The 16753-nt window shown below is 34.2% G+C and overlaps 1 protein-coding gene across 1 annotated transcript; it reads left to right on the top strand.

Moving 5' to 3' along the window:
• The first annotated feature begins 7446 nt into the window (after positions 1-7446).
• On the top strand, positions 7447-16553 carry LOC129887145 (mitogen-activated protein kinase kinase kinase NPK1). Its single transcript, XM_055962112.1, has 17 exons — positions 7447-7939; positions 8076-8117; positions 8451-8516; positions 8592-8702; positions 9292-9372; positions 9471-9548; positions 9636-9718; positions 10916-10997; positions 11076-11176; positions 11357-11396; positions 11588-11647; positions 11729-11775; positions 11877-12099; positions 12187-12420; positions 12711-13045; positions 13133-13194; positions 16000-16553. Exons 1-17 carry the CDS (start codon positions 7613-7615, stop codon positions 16092-16094), a joined length of 2067 nt encoding a protein of 688 aa, XP_055818087.1. The 5' UTR covers positions 7447-7612; the 3' UTR covers positions 16095-16553.
• The last annotated feature ends 200 nt before the right edge of the window (positions 16554-16753 follow it).

Genomic DNA, 16753 nt, shown 5'->3' with positions numbered 1-16753 from the left:
TAAAAGCACATTCAAAACTAACAAAACTAGTCACTCGGTTCAAGTTACAAGCCTTCAAAATTCCGTACATAAGTGCCACACATGTATCATGTACAAGTTCCCAAAATAATATACAAAAAAAAACTAGATGTATATGCATATGTGATCTTCACAAGAGCTCCCGAAAAGTCTACTCCACATGGCCATCTTCATATCCCGTCTCGCACATCACCTACGATAGGAAACAACTATCGCTAAGCATAAATCTTAGTAGTGTATAACCTTTGGACTTAGAGCCATTAAAAATTCTCCAATTTCCTTTTTTATCATAAGCGGTTCAATAAGGTAGCATTAAGTCCAAGTGAACAAGTATATCAAGTATCGAATACAAACCTTGGAGAGTTTCAAAATATCAATACTAATATTCAAAGGCTTAAGTACCAAGGATGCTTATAATTCAATTCAAAAGAGTAGTCAAATAATCAATTTCACCCATATATACGTCATGCCTTCACACTAAGCACAATCAATATTAAGACGGACCGAAGCCCCGAAATCAAGAAGTGTCCATATCAAGAAGGGTCATCACCTAATATCAAGAAGATCAAAGATCATGTTGAAAGTGGCTTTTCACTCGTACTCGAAAATGGACGAAAGTCCATCGTGAAGACGAAATGTAAATTCGAAGTCAAGATGGGCCACATCTGAATTGAAAGGCATGTCAATATCGATGATAAGTCACTGTAACAAGAAGGACAAATTCCCAACAAGAATGCAAAATGATCAAGCAATTCGTACAAGTGGGCGAATTAGCGAAAGTTTTGCAATACTTGATATAGTAGTCATACCAAAATACAAAACAAGGAGTAAGGAAATAACCCAATAAAATACTTCAAATTTCAGAAAAATAAAATATTCTAAATTTAAGTTTATACACGAACCTTGGCGTTTTAGCACACAATAAGTTCTACTACCACTCGACGAGTTCAATTTCTCTATGCCATAGACCAACCAAATCCACTTCGTCAAACAGTTCCTCTTAGCTTGTATAAGAGCATATACACCTTAAACACATAATCAAATATCTACTTAAGTTTAAAAGTTTCAGCATATCGAAACTAAACATAAAATCACTGAAAATCAACCCAAAGTATCAAAACGGAAATTCTGGGCAACACTACTGCCTTGTATTGCTGCTCAGTTTCGAAGGGGTAAATGGGCGAAATAGGCTTTGTGTCCTCAAAGAAAGTTATAGATATATGTCTTAGGGTCATATACAACTTCGAATCACCCCTACATAAATTATGTACAACAAGATATGTTCAAAATACCCACAGTAGTCCATGTAGGATTTTTTTAAACCAAAATCTGGGCAGCACCTCTCCTGTACTTCATCACCCTTTTTCGAGTCAATAAAAGCAAAACTGGATTTTGGATCCTAAATAAAAGTTATAGCCCTATGAAATAGCTTTCCAAAACATCTTGAATCACTCAAAACTAAGCTTTACACAATGAGTTATACTATCATTATTAACAGCAGTCCCAACCAAAGTGAACAATATAAACAATCATTCTACTTCATAACTTAACTAATTCCACCCATTTAATCCAACCAAAACAGCCCCTAATCCATAAGTCTCAATAAAGCAACAAACAAGTTTATAACACTTCTTCCTCCGTTTTAATCCGTTAATTCTCTAAACAAGCTTGTTAACAAGTAAAAAAAAACCTCAATCTTACCTTTAAGTATAAGTCAACCACTTTAATACACTCCTTCTTCTATGATTTTTAGCTCAAAGTGAAGACAACGCAACGTGCAACGTTTTTCTCTTCACGAGCTTCGGAATTTGGGACTCGGATTTGGGTCGAAAATGGCTTCTTAGCCTAGAAGTTCTCTCTCTATATATATATGATGTTCTTGAAGTTTCTGGTCTGAAATGGAATAAACAAGGTCGAAATTATCCCTTACAAGGTAAGAAATATGGGCCTGACCCGACTTGGAATCGGGTTGGGCCGAATTTTCCGCCCATCTTAACCCTTCTATCTTATACTGCCCATAACTTTTTATTCTGATATCCTATATAAGCCCACAACCTATGGTTGGAAAAGTATTTCAATTATCTACAACTTTCATTTTAGGAGTTTTTCCAAATTTTCAAATTTTGATAGGGTTATGGCCTCTCAAAGTCAGATCAGCCAAACATATCGAAAAAAAAACATGTTTTTCTTCTAAAAAAAAAACTGGGGTGTTACATAGAGAATGTCGTTTCGGCATTTACTGGGGACCCCGATGTCACACAGATTTATTTCATTTTTTAGATTGTGTTGCAGACCTCTGATTTTTTGAGAATTTTCAAAAAGAACCTTTAATTTTTTGATGTGGGGTCGATCCTTTCGGATTGGGGACCATTTATAGGGTTGAATAGAGTGTGAAAAAGGAAAGTAAAATGTTTTTGTTAAAGTTATCAGTAGAGTGAAATTTCATTTAGAAAGTATAAGAAATAGTTACACTTTATAAAGTGTAAAAAAATTACACTTATAAAGTGTAAGAAAAAGTTCAGTTTTACACTAAAATTTAGACGTCCATAGTTAACGGCTGCTGTTAAATTTTTTTTATAAAATGGAATAAAATTCTACACTAAACCTATTTTAATTACATTTTTAAAATGTGGCCTATTTGTATCACTTTTATCTCTTTGCAGCTTAAATAGGTTCTGGACTCTTAGAAATGTATAGTTGTAATTTGGATACTTATCATTTATAACAAAAGGTAAAAGGTCATGGAGATTGGAAGAGAGAAAGCCAAGTTTGGTTTAGATATTAAATATGGGTTGTATCAATTAGTATAGTATGATATATGTATAAACACATATAGGTTATATTTGATATATACAAGTTGATATATGGTTATATCACTTATATTTATTCGTGATACAGAAATATAGATTGATACATATTGTATTCGATAAAATATAAGTGCTCTTGTATCACTTGTATTAATTTGCAATATATAAATATAAAAATATAAATTGATATAGTTGTATCATGTGTATTCATTTGCTCTTGTGTCACGTTGTATTCCACGATAGAAAAATATAGGTTGTTTTCAATATGTACAGACTATTCATTTGGGATACAGAAAAATACATGATGATACATTGTAACGATCTGCATGGTCGAGGTTTTTTTTTTAATTAATTTTTTCTGTTTGAACCTTCTCCTTGCTTCATTATGTTGATCATGACTTGCAAGAATGGGTGGCACAATTCCGGGGTAATCAAATGAGTATTGGGTGAGATATTTCTATTTTGAAGGTTTGAAATTTGAGAAGTTTGAGCAAAGTCAATATTTGAGTTAGAAAGTCTGTTTTCGAATTTCGATGGTTCCGCTAGGTTTGGAGCGTAGTTTTTAAGTAATAAGTTTGAGTTGAATTTGATCAACATTTGGTGAAAACGATCCTTAAATGATGATTTGACGATTCCAACAGATCCATAATGACTTTTAAAATTGATTTACATACTTGATTTGTGTCAGAAGGTTCTGGATGATTTCAGATATTTGATTAAATTTGATTTTTTTAAAAAAATTATTAGTGTTGGTGGCTGGTGCATCAGCAAAGACATCGATAAGGGTCTTGAGAGGAACGTGTCAAGTCGGATCTGATCCGACCCGCGATAAGACTTTAATTTTTATAGATATAAATTTATAATTTTATTCTTTTCACGGTTTTTTTAGTTCTAAAACTCAGATTAAGATAATTTTTTGCTCAATTTCGAAAAGGGTAAGTTTTTAACCTTCCTTTTGATGATTCCCCAATGTTTGTCATTTATTTTATCAAAATTACCACGTATAAGAAATAAATTTTTGATATTTTTTCTTTAAAAACATAAGAGAGTGTAAATTTATGTTTTGAAATCCAATTTGAGAGTTTTTTATGAAATTATATATTTGAGTTCCTTATCTTATATGTAGAATTATTTTGAAAGAATTTTTCGTTTCATCGACGGATTTCAAGGGTCAACTTTTTGACCCAAGTTTAACCCGACTTTTATTCTAATATATGAGTATTAATGAACTCATATTCATGTGTAGAGTTTGTTTTCGATAGATTGGGAGCATTCTGAGGTCATTCACAAAGGAAAGACTATTTTGTGAAGACTGTGGGTTGCGTTTCAACTTCGAGGTAAGTTATGACTTACTCTTCTTTAAACTTAGTTTGGATGAAAACTTATTGTGTAAAACATGTTATGTGTGGGTAAATATTGGGTTTCTAATAGAGATTGAGATGTTGTGATCCCCGATATAGGCCTTATGTCGATGAATGGCTCGAGAATTAAGAGTAGTGCCTTCTACATTATGTTTTTGGTTGTTTCAGATTTTTTCTCTCATATAAGAGATTAATTTTCTGTAATGGGCACAATATGAAAGGTAATGGATTGACAAAAAATTGTGGCCTTCAAGTACGATTTAAAATTTTCCTAATGTTGAGGTTTGTAGCGTGTGCGTTCGAGTTGAGAAATACATTGTGTTTATATTTATTGCATCTATATTCATCATATCGTTATGATCATAAATATGCAGTCATTATCATGGATCACAAGAATGATATTGTGGAAAGAAAAAATTTTCTTAAAAGAAATACTAATTCAAGTCTTGAATGTTTTCGAGAGGATGATTGTCGCTGGTAGGAAAAAGTTTTAGGCTAGAGATATGTGGAGCTTGCGCGTCCTTCATGATTTTTGCTTTCTAGCATGTTTGGCATGTGGTGTAAATTGGTAGGCATTAGTCATTATTGTATTTTCATTGCATAACATAACATTGCACCAAATTTATCCTTATTTGCTTTGAATTATTCCTTATTGATTGTACTATTGAAATGTTAGGTTAGGACTCTTTTGCGTGCAAGATTAATTTTTTCGTATTCTTTATTTGATATAGTAATTGTTTATGCTCGGTCAATCTATAATTTCTTGAGTATTAGTGATTGCACTCGCTCTACATATTCTATCTCTTTTTTGGTGCAGATTGTAGCATGAGTCGCCAAGGCAGTCCCTGATTTTCGTTTGTGGTCAACTACTTTCGATTTTTGGGTGAGCTCCAATCTTTAGAGGTTCACATGCTTCCCATGTATCTTCTTCTACTATTTTTTTATGCTTTGGACAATGATAAATCATATCTTACTTAGTTTTTCTTATATTATAAAGTCTTATGCACGTGATACTGAGATTTTGAGAATTTATGTGGTGTATATTCATTTTTATATATTAATAGAGTTTGAAGTATAAGTTGAAGTTATTCAATATTTTCTTATTTTACTTTCTGTTTTTTTTTTTTTGTCATTTATTGACTTATCTATCTTGATCGAGTCTAGGTAGGTGTCATCATAATCTCATATTGTTGGATCATGATAATTTGAAATCAGAGCATTAGATTCACTAGTATGACGAGCACACAAGCAAGTGCCTAGTTAGAGTCTCACAGATCGATGCGATAACAACTGTATCTATCTTCGATAGGCTATTGGTAACTAAATCTCTTTGTTCAATTCTCTCATTAATGGTAAGGCCACGTCTTAAATTTGCACACTAACAACTAGGTATGATATTATATGGTATGTAACAAGTAGTTGAATTGAGAAGGAATATGGAGGCCAAACTTCCTCCATTGAACCATCCATCTGTTTTTGCATGTGGGTTCGTAGGTTAAACAATATGTACACTTACTGGATTTTCTAATACAAACTGTCTATGTAAAAGATACTAGGTTCGTCTGAACCCCTCTATTCTACTATAGCTCCGCTCCTGATCATTGCATTTCATCGCATATAATAGCATTGCACCATATTTATTCTTATATAGTTGCTTTGAAGTATTCTTTGTTGACTGTATTATTGAATTGCTGGGACTTTTCTGCGTGTAGGGTTAAGTTTTTAGAAAAATTACTTAAATACACATCTTATTTTATCATAATCTCTAAAAAAAATTACCATTTTAAAAAAATTCAAAAAATCCCCTCTTGGATACATCACTCCCTCTCGCTAATACATCCCTATCCCTCTCTTAGATACATCCCTCCCCTCTCTGATACATCCCTACCCTATGTATCTGAATATCTTATCCCCTCTCCAATAATTCTAAACTCATAAATTTTAAGAGATTTTTGTAATTTGAAAAAGAGTAGTGAATAATGTAATTAACTCTTAACACTATGAGATTTATGTAAATTATACTATTTTTTTTTAGTATTTTTTATACTATACAATAATTGTTTTGATTGGTCTATAATGTCTATTGAGTATTAGTGATTTGCACTCACCTAAATATTCTGTCTTTTCTGGTGTAGTTCCTAGCACGAGTCGCCAAGGCAGTCCCTAATTTTCGTTTGTGGTCAGTTAATTTCAATTTTGGGGTGAGCTCCAACCTTAAGAGGCTTACATGTTTCCCTCTTTATCTCCTTCTACTATTTTTTGATGCTTTGGACAAAGATAAATCATATCTTACTTAGTTTTCCTTTTATTATAAACTCTTATGGACATGATACTGAGGTTTTGAAAATTTTTGCAATGTATACTCATTTTTATATATTAAGAGAGTTTGAAGTATGATTTGGAGTTATTCAATGTTTTCTTACTTTACTTTTTGTTTTTATTTATTTTCTTTTCGTGTATGAGAGTTGGCTTATCTACCGTGGTCGAGTCGAAGTAGGTGTCATCACAATCTCATATTTTTGGATCGTCACAATTTAATATTAGAGCGTTAGATTCATTAGTATAATGAGTACAAAAGCAAGTGTCTAGTTAGTGTCTCACAGATCGATACGATGACATCTGTACATATCTTCGAGAGGCTATAGGACATTTAAAAAAAATTGATCTTTGATTTCTTATCGTGCATACTTAATTCTATCAGTAACAAAATTCTTTGTTCTATTCTCTCATTGATAGTAAGGTCACATTTTGAATTCACACGCTAACAATTGGGATGACTTACATGGTATGTAACAAACAGTTGAATTGAGAAGGAAAAGGGAGACCAGACTTAGACCACAACGATTCTAAGACATGTTAAGTGAAGTTACAATACAAATTCTGCAGTATGGTGATATTCGTAGGAAAATGTGAATAATGATGTGAATTGTCTCATCTTCTATAACTGGTTGTTTAGAAATGAAAAGAGAAGATATATGACAAAATCGATATTTTTTGTATAAAATACGATCAAACACAATTCCAACTCTAATTTTTTTTTAAAATAAAATAAACTATATTTGATTTCATGGCCAAAGGACCACTAATAATCCAATTCCAATTTCATTTAATCAGGTTTTTAAATTTGCCACATAAAAAATGAATACTGTATAAAAGAAATAGAAAAAAGAAAAAAATTGTTAATTGGTCAAAGCATTTAAATTTCGACCAAATAATAATGCCGTTAGTTGGGGTAAAATCGTAAACTTAAATAACAAGAGTTGGACACACACAACCAGAAACTCCAAGAACAGTGGCCCAAATTCAAAAAAAAACTTTATTTTATTTTTGAAAACAAATCCCCCCCATTACTTCTCACTCTCCCAACGATCAAATGCGAATCACTGAAACCTAACCCACAATTCTCCCTCTCTTTTGCTCCCCAAGATGCAGGATTTCATCGGCTCCGTTCGCCGATCTCTGGTTTTCAAGCCTTCCGGCGACTCGGAAACCGGTGCCGGAAGTGCATTTGGAGGTTTCGTTGAGAAAATCGGTTCCAGCATACGTAAATCGAGTATTGGAATCTTCTCCAAGTCTCAAGTTCCTTCTCTTCCGTCGATTTGTAAAGCTGAGCCTTCACCGGTGAAGGCGGCTCGGAAAGATGATACTCCGCCAATCCGCTGGAGGAAAGGTGAAATGATTGGATGTGGTGCTTTTGGTAGGGTTTATATGGGCTTGAATGTTGATTCTGGAGAGCTTCTCGCTATAAAGGAGGTGAATTTCTTGCTGCTTCTGTTGTTTAAAAATCTTCACAATGTTTTTGTCCATTTTTTTTTTTAAATTTCAAGAGATTTGTGAGTTCTGGTTATTGTATTTTAAATAGCTTTTGTTTGATTTACTTCAATTGCAGGTTTCTATTGCGATGAATGGTGCTTCAAGAGAGCGAGCTCAAGTAAATTTATGATCAATTTGCCTATAAGATAAATAAATTACTTCGACAGTGGTAGTGTGAAATGGGTCTGAATAGAGTGATGGATATACATGATTCATATAAATGACTCCAGCTAATTTGGGATTTAGTAGCAGCAGTAGTTGTTTATTATGATTAATTTGATTACTAAAGAACCAAGATTGTCTATCATGTTCATACAGAGTAGTTATATTTAAATAGTTTTAACCTCCTTCGTTTAGTTCTACGCCAAAGTTCCAATTTTTTTTGTTCCCAGAAGATCTGATAAGGGTGCAGAGTTTGAGAAATTAGCTGATCTGTATTTGTAATTCACAGGCTCATGTTAGAGAGCTCGAGGAAGAAGTGAATCTATTGAAGAATCTCTCCCATCCTAACATAGTGGTGAGTGCAGTTCTATTGTCTATTGAATTGCATAAGGTTGTGTATAAAGTTCTTGATTATGCTTTTGTTTCTCAGAGATACTTGGGAACTGCAAGAGAGGTGGGATCACTAAATATATTGTTGGAATTTGTTCCTGGTGGCTCAATCTCGTCACTTTTGGGAAAATTTGGATCCTTCCCTGAATCTGTAAGTGTTGGCTGCTTATGTCTATTATTTGAATTACAAATGGTTACATACTGGTAGATTTGTTTTTCTGGCTATATTTTCAAGAAACACTGATTCCATTTGGTTGTAACTAGTTCAAATCGGAATGAATAACCTTTTTTTTAAAAAAAAAAAAACTTCTTAGGATTATACAAAGGGGGAAGGAGATTACAAGGTGGGTATCGGACCTTGGGCAACAAGTTGCAAGTAGCCAGGCAACTGGGATACCATGATCGCCCAATGTATAACCTTTCTAGAGTTCTTCCCATAGCCAACACTTCTAGTTTGTCACAATGGACTTAACCTACTGTAACTGCAACCTGAAATTTGCTTATCATCACAGATAGTGGTTCCAAATCTTCTGGTTCATCTCATTATTTCTTTTGATGGCATACTAGGTTATAAGAATGTACACCAAACAATTGTTATTGGGTCTGGAATACTTGCATAAGAATGGAATTATGCACAGAGATATTAACCTACTGTAACTGCAATTGTTATTGCTTATCATCACAGATAGTGGTTCGTAATCTTCTGGTTCATCTCATTATTTCTTTTGATGGCATACTAGGTTATAAGAATGTACACCAAACAATTGTTATTGGGTCTGGAATACTTGCATAAGAATGGAATTATGCACAGAGATATTAAGGTAATTCTTTTCTTCAACTATTATTATGAGATTAGCTTGTTTTCATGCTCACCCTCCCCACAACTCTCTGAGTTTGATGAGGTATCTTTTCCCTTTAGGGAGCAAACATACTTGTCGATAATAAAGGTTGCATTAAACTTGCTGATTTTGGTGCATCCAAGAAGGTTGTTGAATTGGTATGGACTTCTTTGGCATCTTTGTGTTCTTCTTATTTTGGTCTTGCTGTTTGGTATTTTTATAGCTGACTCTTGGCACTGCTTCAGGCTACTATGACTGGTGCCAAGTCAATGAAGGGTACTCCATACTGGATGGCTCCTGAAGTTATTCTGCAGACTGGCCATAGCTTGTGAGTAGAACTATTTCATAAAAAATATCCAAGCTGTCATGTATGGACTGTTGAGAGGACCAGCTGTAACTATTAATAGAAGACGTGTTTTTCTGATCGTATATGGCATATAATATTTTAAATTGTTAGAGTCCCACATTGGTCTAGGAATGGACCGGTGGTCTGCTTATGTGGACTTGGGCAATCCTCCCCTCTTGAACTAGCTTTTGGGGTTGAGTTAAATCCTAGTGCCATATGGTATTAGAGCCTTGTTCATCCCCATTTGGGCTCCCGGTCCACGCCTAGGCCCCAGACCACACTCCTGTTGGGCCTGAAAGTGAAGGATGTGTTTGAGTGCGTTAGAGTCCCACATCAGATGGGGAATGAATTGGTAGTCTGCTTATATGAACTTGGGCAATGCTCCCCTCCTGAGCTAACTTTTGGGGTTAATATAGGCCAAGCGCCATATCTATACATTAACAATTGATTACTTAATTTACCACAAAGCATCACCCTCATGTTTCAATAAATATGACATATGGTTGGTATTGTGTCTAGTAGTTTCAGAGTAGAGATCTTAAGTGGGATTTAAATGTTACTCACAGGATTGGATTGTTGAATCATCTGTTCAGCTGTTCCTACAAAAATAATAATAGAGACACGTTTGATCAATTTTTCCTTGACTAGTTAGTATTAATGATTTAAATGCAGTCTGATTTTGTCAAAATGATGTTGAAAAAATTACTATTGATCAAAGTAAATGGTGCACATGCAAATTTGTAGAAGAAGTCAAATATAGCACATAGATTATCACCAACAATAATCAGTTAAACTTCACCCATCCTCTTATATTGTTAATAGCATCAATGTTTATTTTCCCAAATTGGATGGAAATTTTGCTAAAAACATATGGCATGCATGAATCTCTTTACAACATTGGATAGAAACTTTGAGATCCTTCAACCAATTAATCATCCTCTGTGCCATTATGAAATGTTTACTCAACCTTGTAACTTAAACTTGACAAGCTTCAAGTTTATAGTACAAATTTAAATGCCTCTTTTACTGATGAAATGTCCTAGTATCTGGAGAGGCATTTTGTCTCCGGAAACAATGCCTTTCCTTCTGATTGGGTGTTTGATTGCTTTTCCCTTCTACTCATCCGTACATTTTCCGAATTTTGACACAACAATAATTGTGTTTTACTAAAAATGATAGCTCTGCTGACATATGGAGTGTCGGATGTACTATCATTGAAATGGCTACTGGAAAACCTCCTTGGAGCCAGCAGTATCAGGAGGTAAGCTTGTGTTTCATTTAATTTTTTAGTAATTACATTGTAAAATAGGTGTCCTCGTGCCTGACATTTCTATTTCAGGTTGCTGCTCTCTTTCATATAGGGACAACTAAATCCCATCCTCCCATCCCAGAGCATCTTTCTGCTGAAGCAAAGGACTTTCTATTAAAATGCTTGCAGAAGTATGTCTAGATTTTCTGCTTGATTTCCCCCTCCCCCTGCTTACACCCAACCATTATACCCTATTTTTAAGTTTATGCATTTCCTCTCTCGGGAAATTACTAGCGAATGCAGCATATCGGTTTTATCATGTATCTTCCTTCACATCCTTATTCCTCCTTTTTGACATAATGTTCTGGCAGGGAACCACACCTGAGGGCTTCTGCATCAAATTTGCTACAGGTATTCATGAAATTGGTCCTTCACTTCTGAATGTTTGTGGGGTTAAACATTATTTGAGTTTGGTGACAGAGGCATAATGTTTTAGTATGTATAATATTGCCTTGTGCAAAGCCTATAGGTTTTAGCAACAGTACGCAACATTAAAAAACGCGTCACTGATGGAACATTTGTTTTTTTCTAACTGTGTGCAGCATCCATTTGTTACGGGGGAACATCAGGAAGCACGCCCTTTTCTTCGCTCTTCCTTTTTGGTTAGTTTGTTTAAACATTTTCACCGTTGAGTAATCCTCATCATACTTCTGTTAAAACAAAGCTAATAAATCAATCAACAGGGAAACCCCGAAAACATGACAGTACAAAGGATGGATGTTAGAACCTCGTAAGCATTTACTTTTCCTATGTTTGGATATCTGAAGATTCCTTTTTGTCTACCATGACTTCAATCTGTGTAAAAAAAGCTAAGGATCTATGATGCTGCAGAACCAATCCTGATATAAGAGCTACCTGCAATGGTTTGAAAGATGTTTGCGACGTGAGCACTGTGAGGTGCTCCACTGTATATCCTGAAAATTCATTAGGGAACGAGTCACTTTGGAAACTAGGGAATTCAGACGATGACATTTGCCAGATGGATAATGATGATTTTATGTTTTGTGCATCTGTGAAATGCAGTTCAGATTTGCATTCCCATGCTAATTATAAGGTGCAGTCTCCTTCTGTCAATCTGTACAGAATGTGGTGTTGTGAATGAGAAGACTAAATGTACATCTTCGTTTGTTCTTGAATGTAGAGTTTTAACCCTATGTCGGAACCTGATAATGATTGGCCATGCAAATTCGATGAAAGTCCCGAGTTAACGAAAAGTCAAGCAAACCTTGATTTTGGTCAAGCAACTATTAAGCCTACAAATAGCCCCATCATGTCATACAAGGAGGATGCTTTCGCATTTTCAGGTGGGCAATCTGCAGCCGAGGATGACGATGAATTGACAGAGTCTAAAATTAGAGCATTCCTTGATGAAAAGGTAGCTGTTTGTCAGTGTAAAATTTCATACAGTATCACCAACAATTCATTATCATGACTTGAAGCTTTAATCTTATTCCTCTCTATAGTCTTATCTCTATTGGTCAATTCATTATCATGACTTGAAACTTTAATCTTATTCCTCTCTATAGTCTTATCTCCATTGGTCATTACATGCAATTTCTTACACTGCTACCAACCATAACACTATCACAATTATCTTGAAGTTTGTGGGCAAATTAATGTATCAAATGATTACTCTAATCTCTATTCATTCGTAAACTGATGTAGGCAATGGATTTGAAGAAGCTGCAATCGCCACTATATGAAGAATTCTACAATTCCTTGAATGTTTCCAGCACCCCGAGTCCTGCTGGCATTGGAAACAAGGAAAATTTTCCAAGTAATGTAAACTTACCACCAAAAAGCCGGTCCCCAAAGCGTTTTCTTAGCAGAAGACTTTCTACTGCCACTGAAGGTGCTTATTCTCACAGCCCAGTTACTCATTCCAAGAGAATATCAAATATTGGTGGCTTAGGTAATGAAGCTATTCAGGAACTTCAATCACCAAGGAACAATGAATGGAAAGGTCCTCTTGGATCTCAACGTGACGCCGTCAATTCAAGGTAGATGATGCATTGTGTTATTCTTCCTTCCTGACTAATTTCAGTTTCATTGTATATTGGAGACTGAATAATTGCTATTGTTGCAAGCTTCTCTGAGAGGCAAAGAAAGTGGAAAGAAGAGCTTGATGAAGAGTTGCAAAGGAAACGAGGCAAGTTTTGATCCTTCGTTTTTTGGATAAGATTTATAACTAAATTAATTTTGACGAGTATTGCTTGACAATTGTTTGATAATATGGACAGCAGTCCATATCTGTTGAAGTTTTCCACCATTTCGGCTTGTTTTTGGCCTTGTTCTTTTTTGCTTTATTGCTTCACACATCTCAATATAGAATACATTATTGACTATCGTATAATTTTAGAAACTAAAAGGTTGAATGGACCATCAAATTAGAGTAAAATAGAGTAGAAAAGGAAAAGGTGAATGAGTGAAGTCAGACTAAGTAAATAGGATAAAGGAAAAGAAAAATCGGAGATCTAATTTGGATCAGAGATACTTATAAGAAAAGGATTGGAGATAACAATGCTAGGAGCGCATGTATTTGTTAATTTCTTATTTCTTTTTCTAAGCCATGGTTTGTGTGCTAAACATTAGTCTTTCAGATTTCTAACTCTTTAATTGCTTAATGTAGTAGTATTAGCTAGGACATCGTGTTCAGTACTATTGCTAGTTGCCTATTGTTTCACAATTTGTAAAAAGTTTCTGATTGAATCAATAACAGCCATAGTGGTCAATATTCCCTACAAACATACTTCTGATCTATGTTACTTGGACCCTTGCTGATCCGACATGGGTGTGGGTGTGAGTGTGGGACCTCCACTAGATTTGGTCTACCTTATTTGGGTACTTTGACCACACCTATGTTATTTGTTGATTGCGTAGTTGGTTTGATTTTGGGTTTATGTCATATACATATTCACATAAAGTACTGCACCACCTTGCTATATACAAGATAATTATGAATAGAATATTAAGTGTTCGCTAAGAATTTAATTATACTAACTTTAATTATTTTGTCAAAATATGAACTTATATATGTTGTAATATATGTTTTTGTTGTATCTTAACACATGTATCCATACTCCTACCATATATCAAATCCTAAGATAAAAAGAAATACTACTCTTTTATCAATTTATAATTATGTAAGAATCATTTCTCATTTAACTTAGTTAACAATAATGGATTCAGATCACCTTGTTAATCAGATTACAAGTTATTTTTCAACAATCTTAAATAATTAATTGTCATATATATTGTTCCCACACTCGTATCTGTACTTAGATCCATACCCCCAAATCCTAAAATTTATTTGATGCAGAAACTTATCTCAAGATCCGCACCTGTATCAGATACCCACACCTGAGTCCGGGCAACATAGCTTTTGATAATATGTATCTTTATATAATATATGTTATGTTGAATGAGCTTGGTTCTAATTGGAAAAGTTGTGAAAAAATGGAAGACTTGAGCGTTTACAGGAGTATGAAGGACAGTCTTTGTAAAGCCTGTCTAGATTTGGTACAGGACTACCATTATGTTCTACATTAAGAATAAATATGAAGAAAGTAGTTGGTACATTAAGAATAAATATGAAGAAAGTAGTTGGTACATTGCTTGTGTATGGGTGTTTTTCCCAAATCAAAAGGATAGTACTACATTATTAAGAAAATGATATGGGGAAAAGTTGATAATGGAATCAAAAGGGTCTCTTATTCTTTTTACTTCTTTCTCATCATAATGAAATGATCTCTATTCTATTTTGGAGTATATGAAACTATAAGAATATGAGACCATTTCATTATAATGAGAAAGATATAAAAAAAATTTAGAGATCTTTTTAGTTGCAAATGTATTTTTGGGGTGAGAAAAGTATCCCATTTTTATGGATAGTTTGTCAAACTTGGTGGAAACAAGTGGGTGACTCAAGATTCACGTACAGATCTTATGCATATTTTTTGACAGACTTGGTGTTTATTGAATGAAATTCTTTGACTAATAAAAAGAAACAGAATTTTCAAGGGCGAACTTATTTTTGGAGCCTTGCTGTATGGTGCTAATCTGAGTTATTTATCCAAAACTCAACTCCATTAAGTTTGCATGATCAACTTGAAAGATCCTACAAGGCTCAGTGTCATGAGGAATGATGTTAATGGCTCTGAGCCACCGTTTTGTTCAACCTGTTTCTTGTCATGGTATTTTACCATGTACTTTCTACACAGTGATTTGATTAAGGGCTGTTATAGGTGATTCGGAGTTATGGCAGTCATCTGAGCTTCTTTCATTTGTGTCTTACCCAAAAGTTTCTGCTGCCGGTCTATACTGATTTGGAAAGGATTGTTAGGAGCTATCTGTAACTTGTACTTATGTGATTGATAAGTGCCTTTTCATCAGTGTTTCACAACTCCTCCTATATGCCCTTTTATTGGACCACCTTAGTTGCTTGTGAAATATGAATTCTTTTCTACAATGACAAAATTTGCCCAAACTTAACCTAATTTAAACTTGCCACTATATTATTTCAAATTTTGATGGGACATCTGTTCAACTAACTAATTTACTTTTTTACATCTCATACTATAACTTTAAGTTGTTCTTACCAAACTCAATATGATAATCCATTCAATTGTTTTCAATTTAACTTTCTGATAGTTGAACCCAGGTCAATTAAGATCAAGGGTGTAAGACAAGGCTATTATTCTTAAAGAGAGTATCATCTTGTTTCACTTGTTGTCCCTGTACTTGTCTTGTATTAAGTGATGGATTTAAACAATTTTTCTGCAATTGCTTATACTGAGGACAATAATTTGATGGTCAAATTCTTTCCAATCTTGCATTAGTATTTCCTGGAAGTCTCAACTCTATTTATGTTGCTATTGTTAAAGGCGTTTATGAGTTATCTCTTGCTTGATTGATTAATACAATATTTATGATGCTGAAACACTTTATACTGCAGAGATTATGCGTCAGGCAGTCAACTTATCACCGCCAATGGATCCAGTTTTAAATCGATGTAGAAGTAAATCAAGGTTTGCATCTCCTGGGAGATAAATGTATGTACCCGTGTCTCTAAATTAAAGTCAGCTTGAAGGATATAATTAATGATCCTGCAATCACAGAATATAGACTTAGATGTCTTGGCCAGGTAGACGAATGCGTGGTTTTCTTGGAGGATTAGAGGTTCTCATCAATGACAAAATGAGCTGTTACTTCAGGATTATCAGTGTTTGTCAGGTTGAGCGAGCTGTTACTGCAGGAATATATCTCCAAATCTTATGATAAAATATCAATAATTTGTTGTGTACATTTTGATCATTCTCCTAGAGGGGCATGCATCGTAAGAAAAAGAAAGCTGCAGGCTTTTTTTCACATACACAAGCTGTTATCTCATGGTATTTGCCAATACTAAAACAGAGAGAAAAGTTAGAGTTCTCACCTGTTGAACTATTTGTAAAATGTGATCTATTAATGTATTTTACCCTCTTACAATCTACAGGCTACAAATTAGAATCCTGCTGTTGAGTGAACACATTTTGTATCTCTAAGTCCTATATTGATAGTATTAGTATTATTGTCTTGACTACACGAGATGCTCGTAAACTAAACTTAATGAATGTGAAAGCATATGAAACTTCACATCTTACTGGAATGCAACCAAGGACTTTTTCACCTTGTAGTAAACATCATCATGAACATCTTGATTAAGTCAG

This window comes from Solanum dulcamara, chromosome 4, assembly GCF_947179165.1.
Source record: "Solanum dulcamara chromosome 4, daSolDulc1.2, whole genome shotgun sequence".
NCBI lineage: Eukaryota > Viridiplantae > Streptophyta > Magnoliopsida > Solanales > Solanaceae > Solanum > Solanum dulcamara.
The sequence above is the reverse complement of the archived record's forward strand: the minus strand, read 5'-3'. Positions and strand labels throughout refer to the sequence as shown.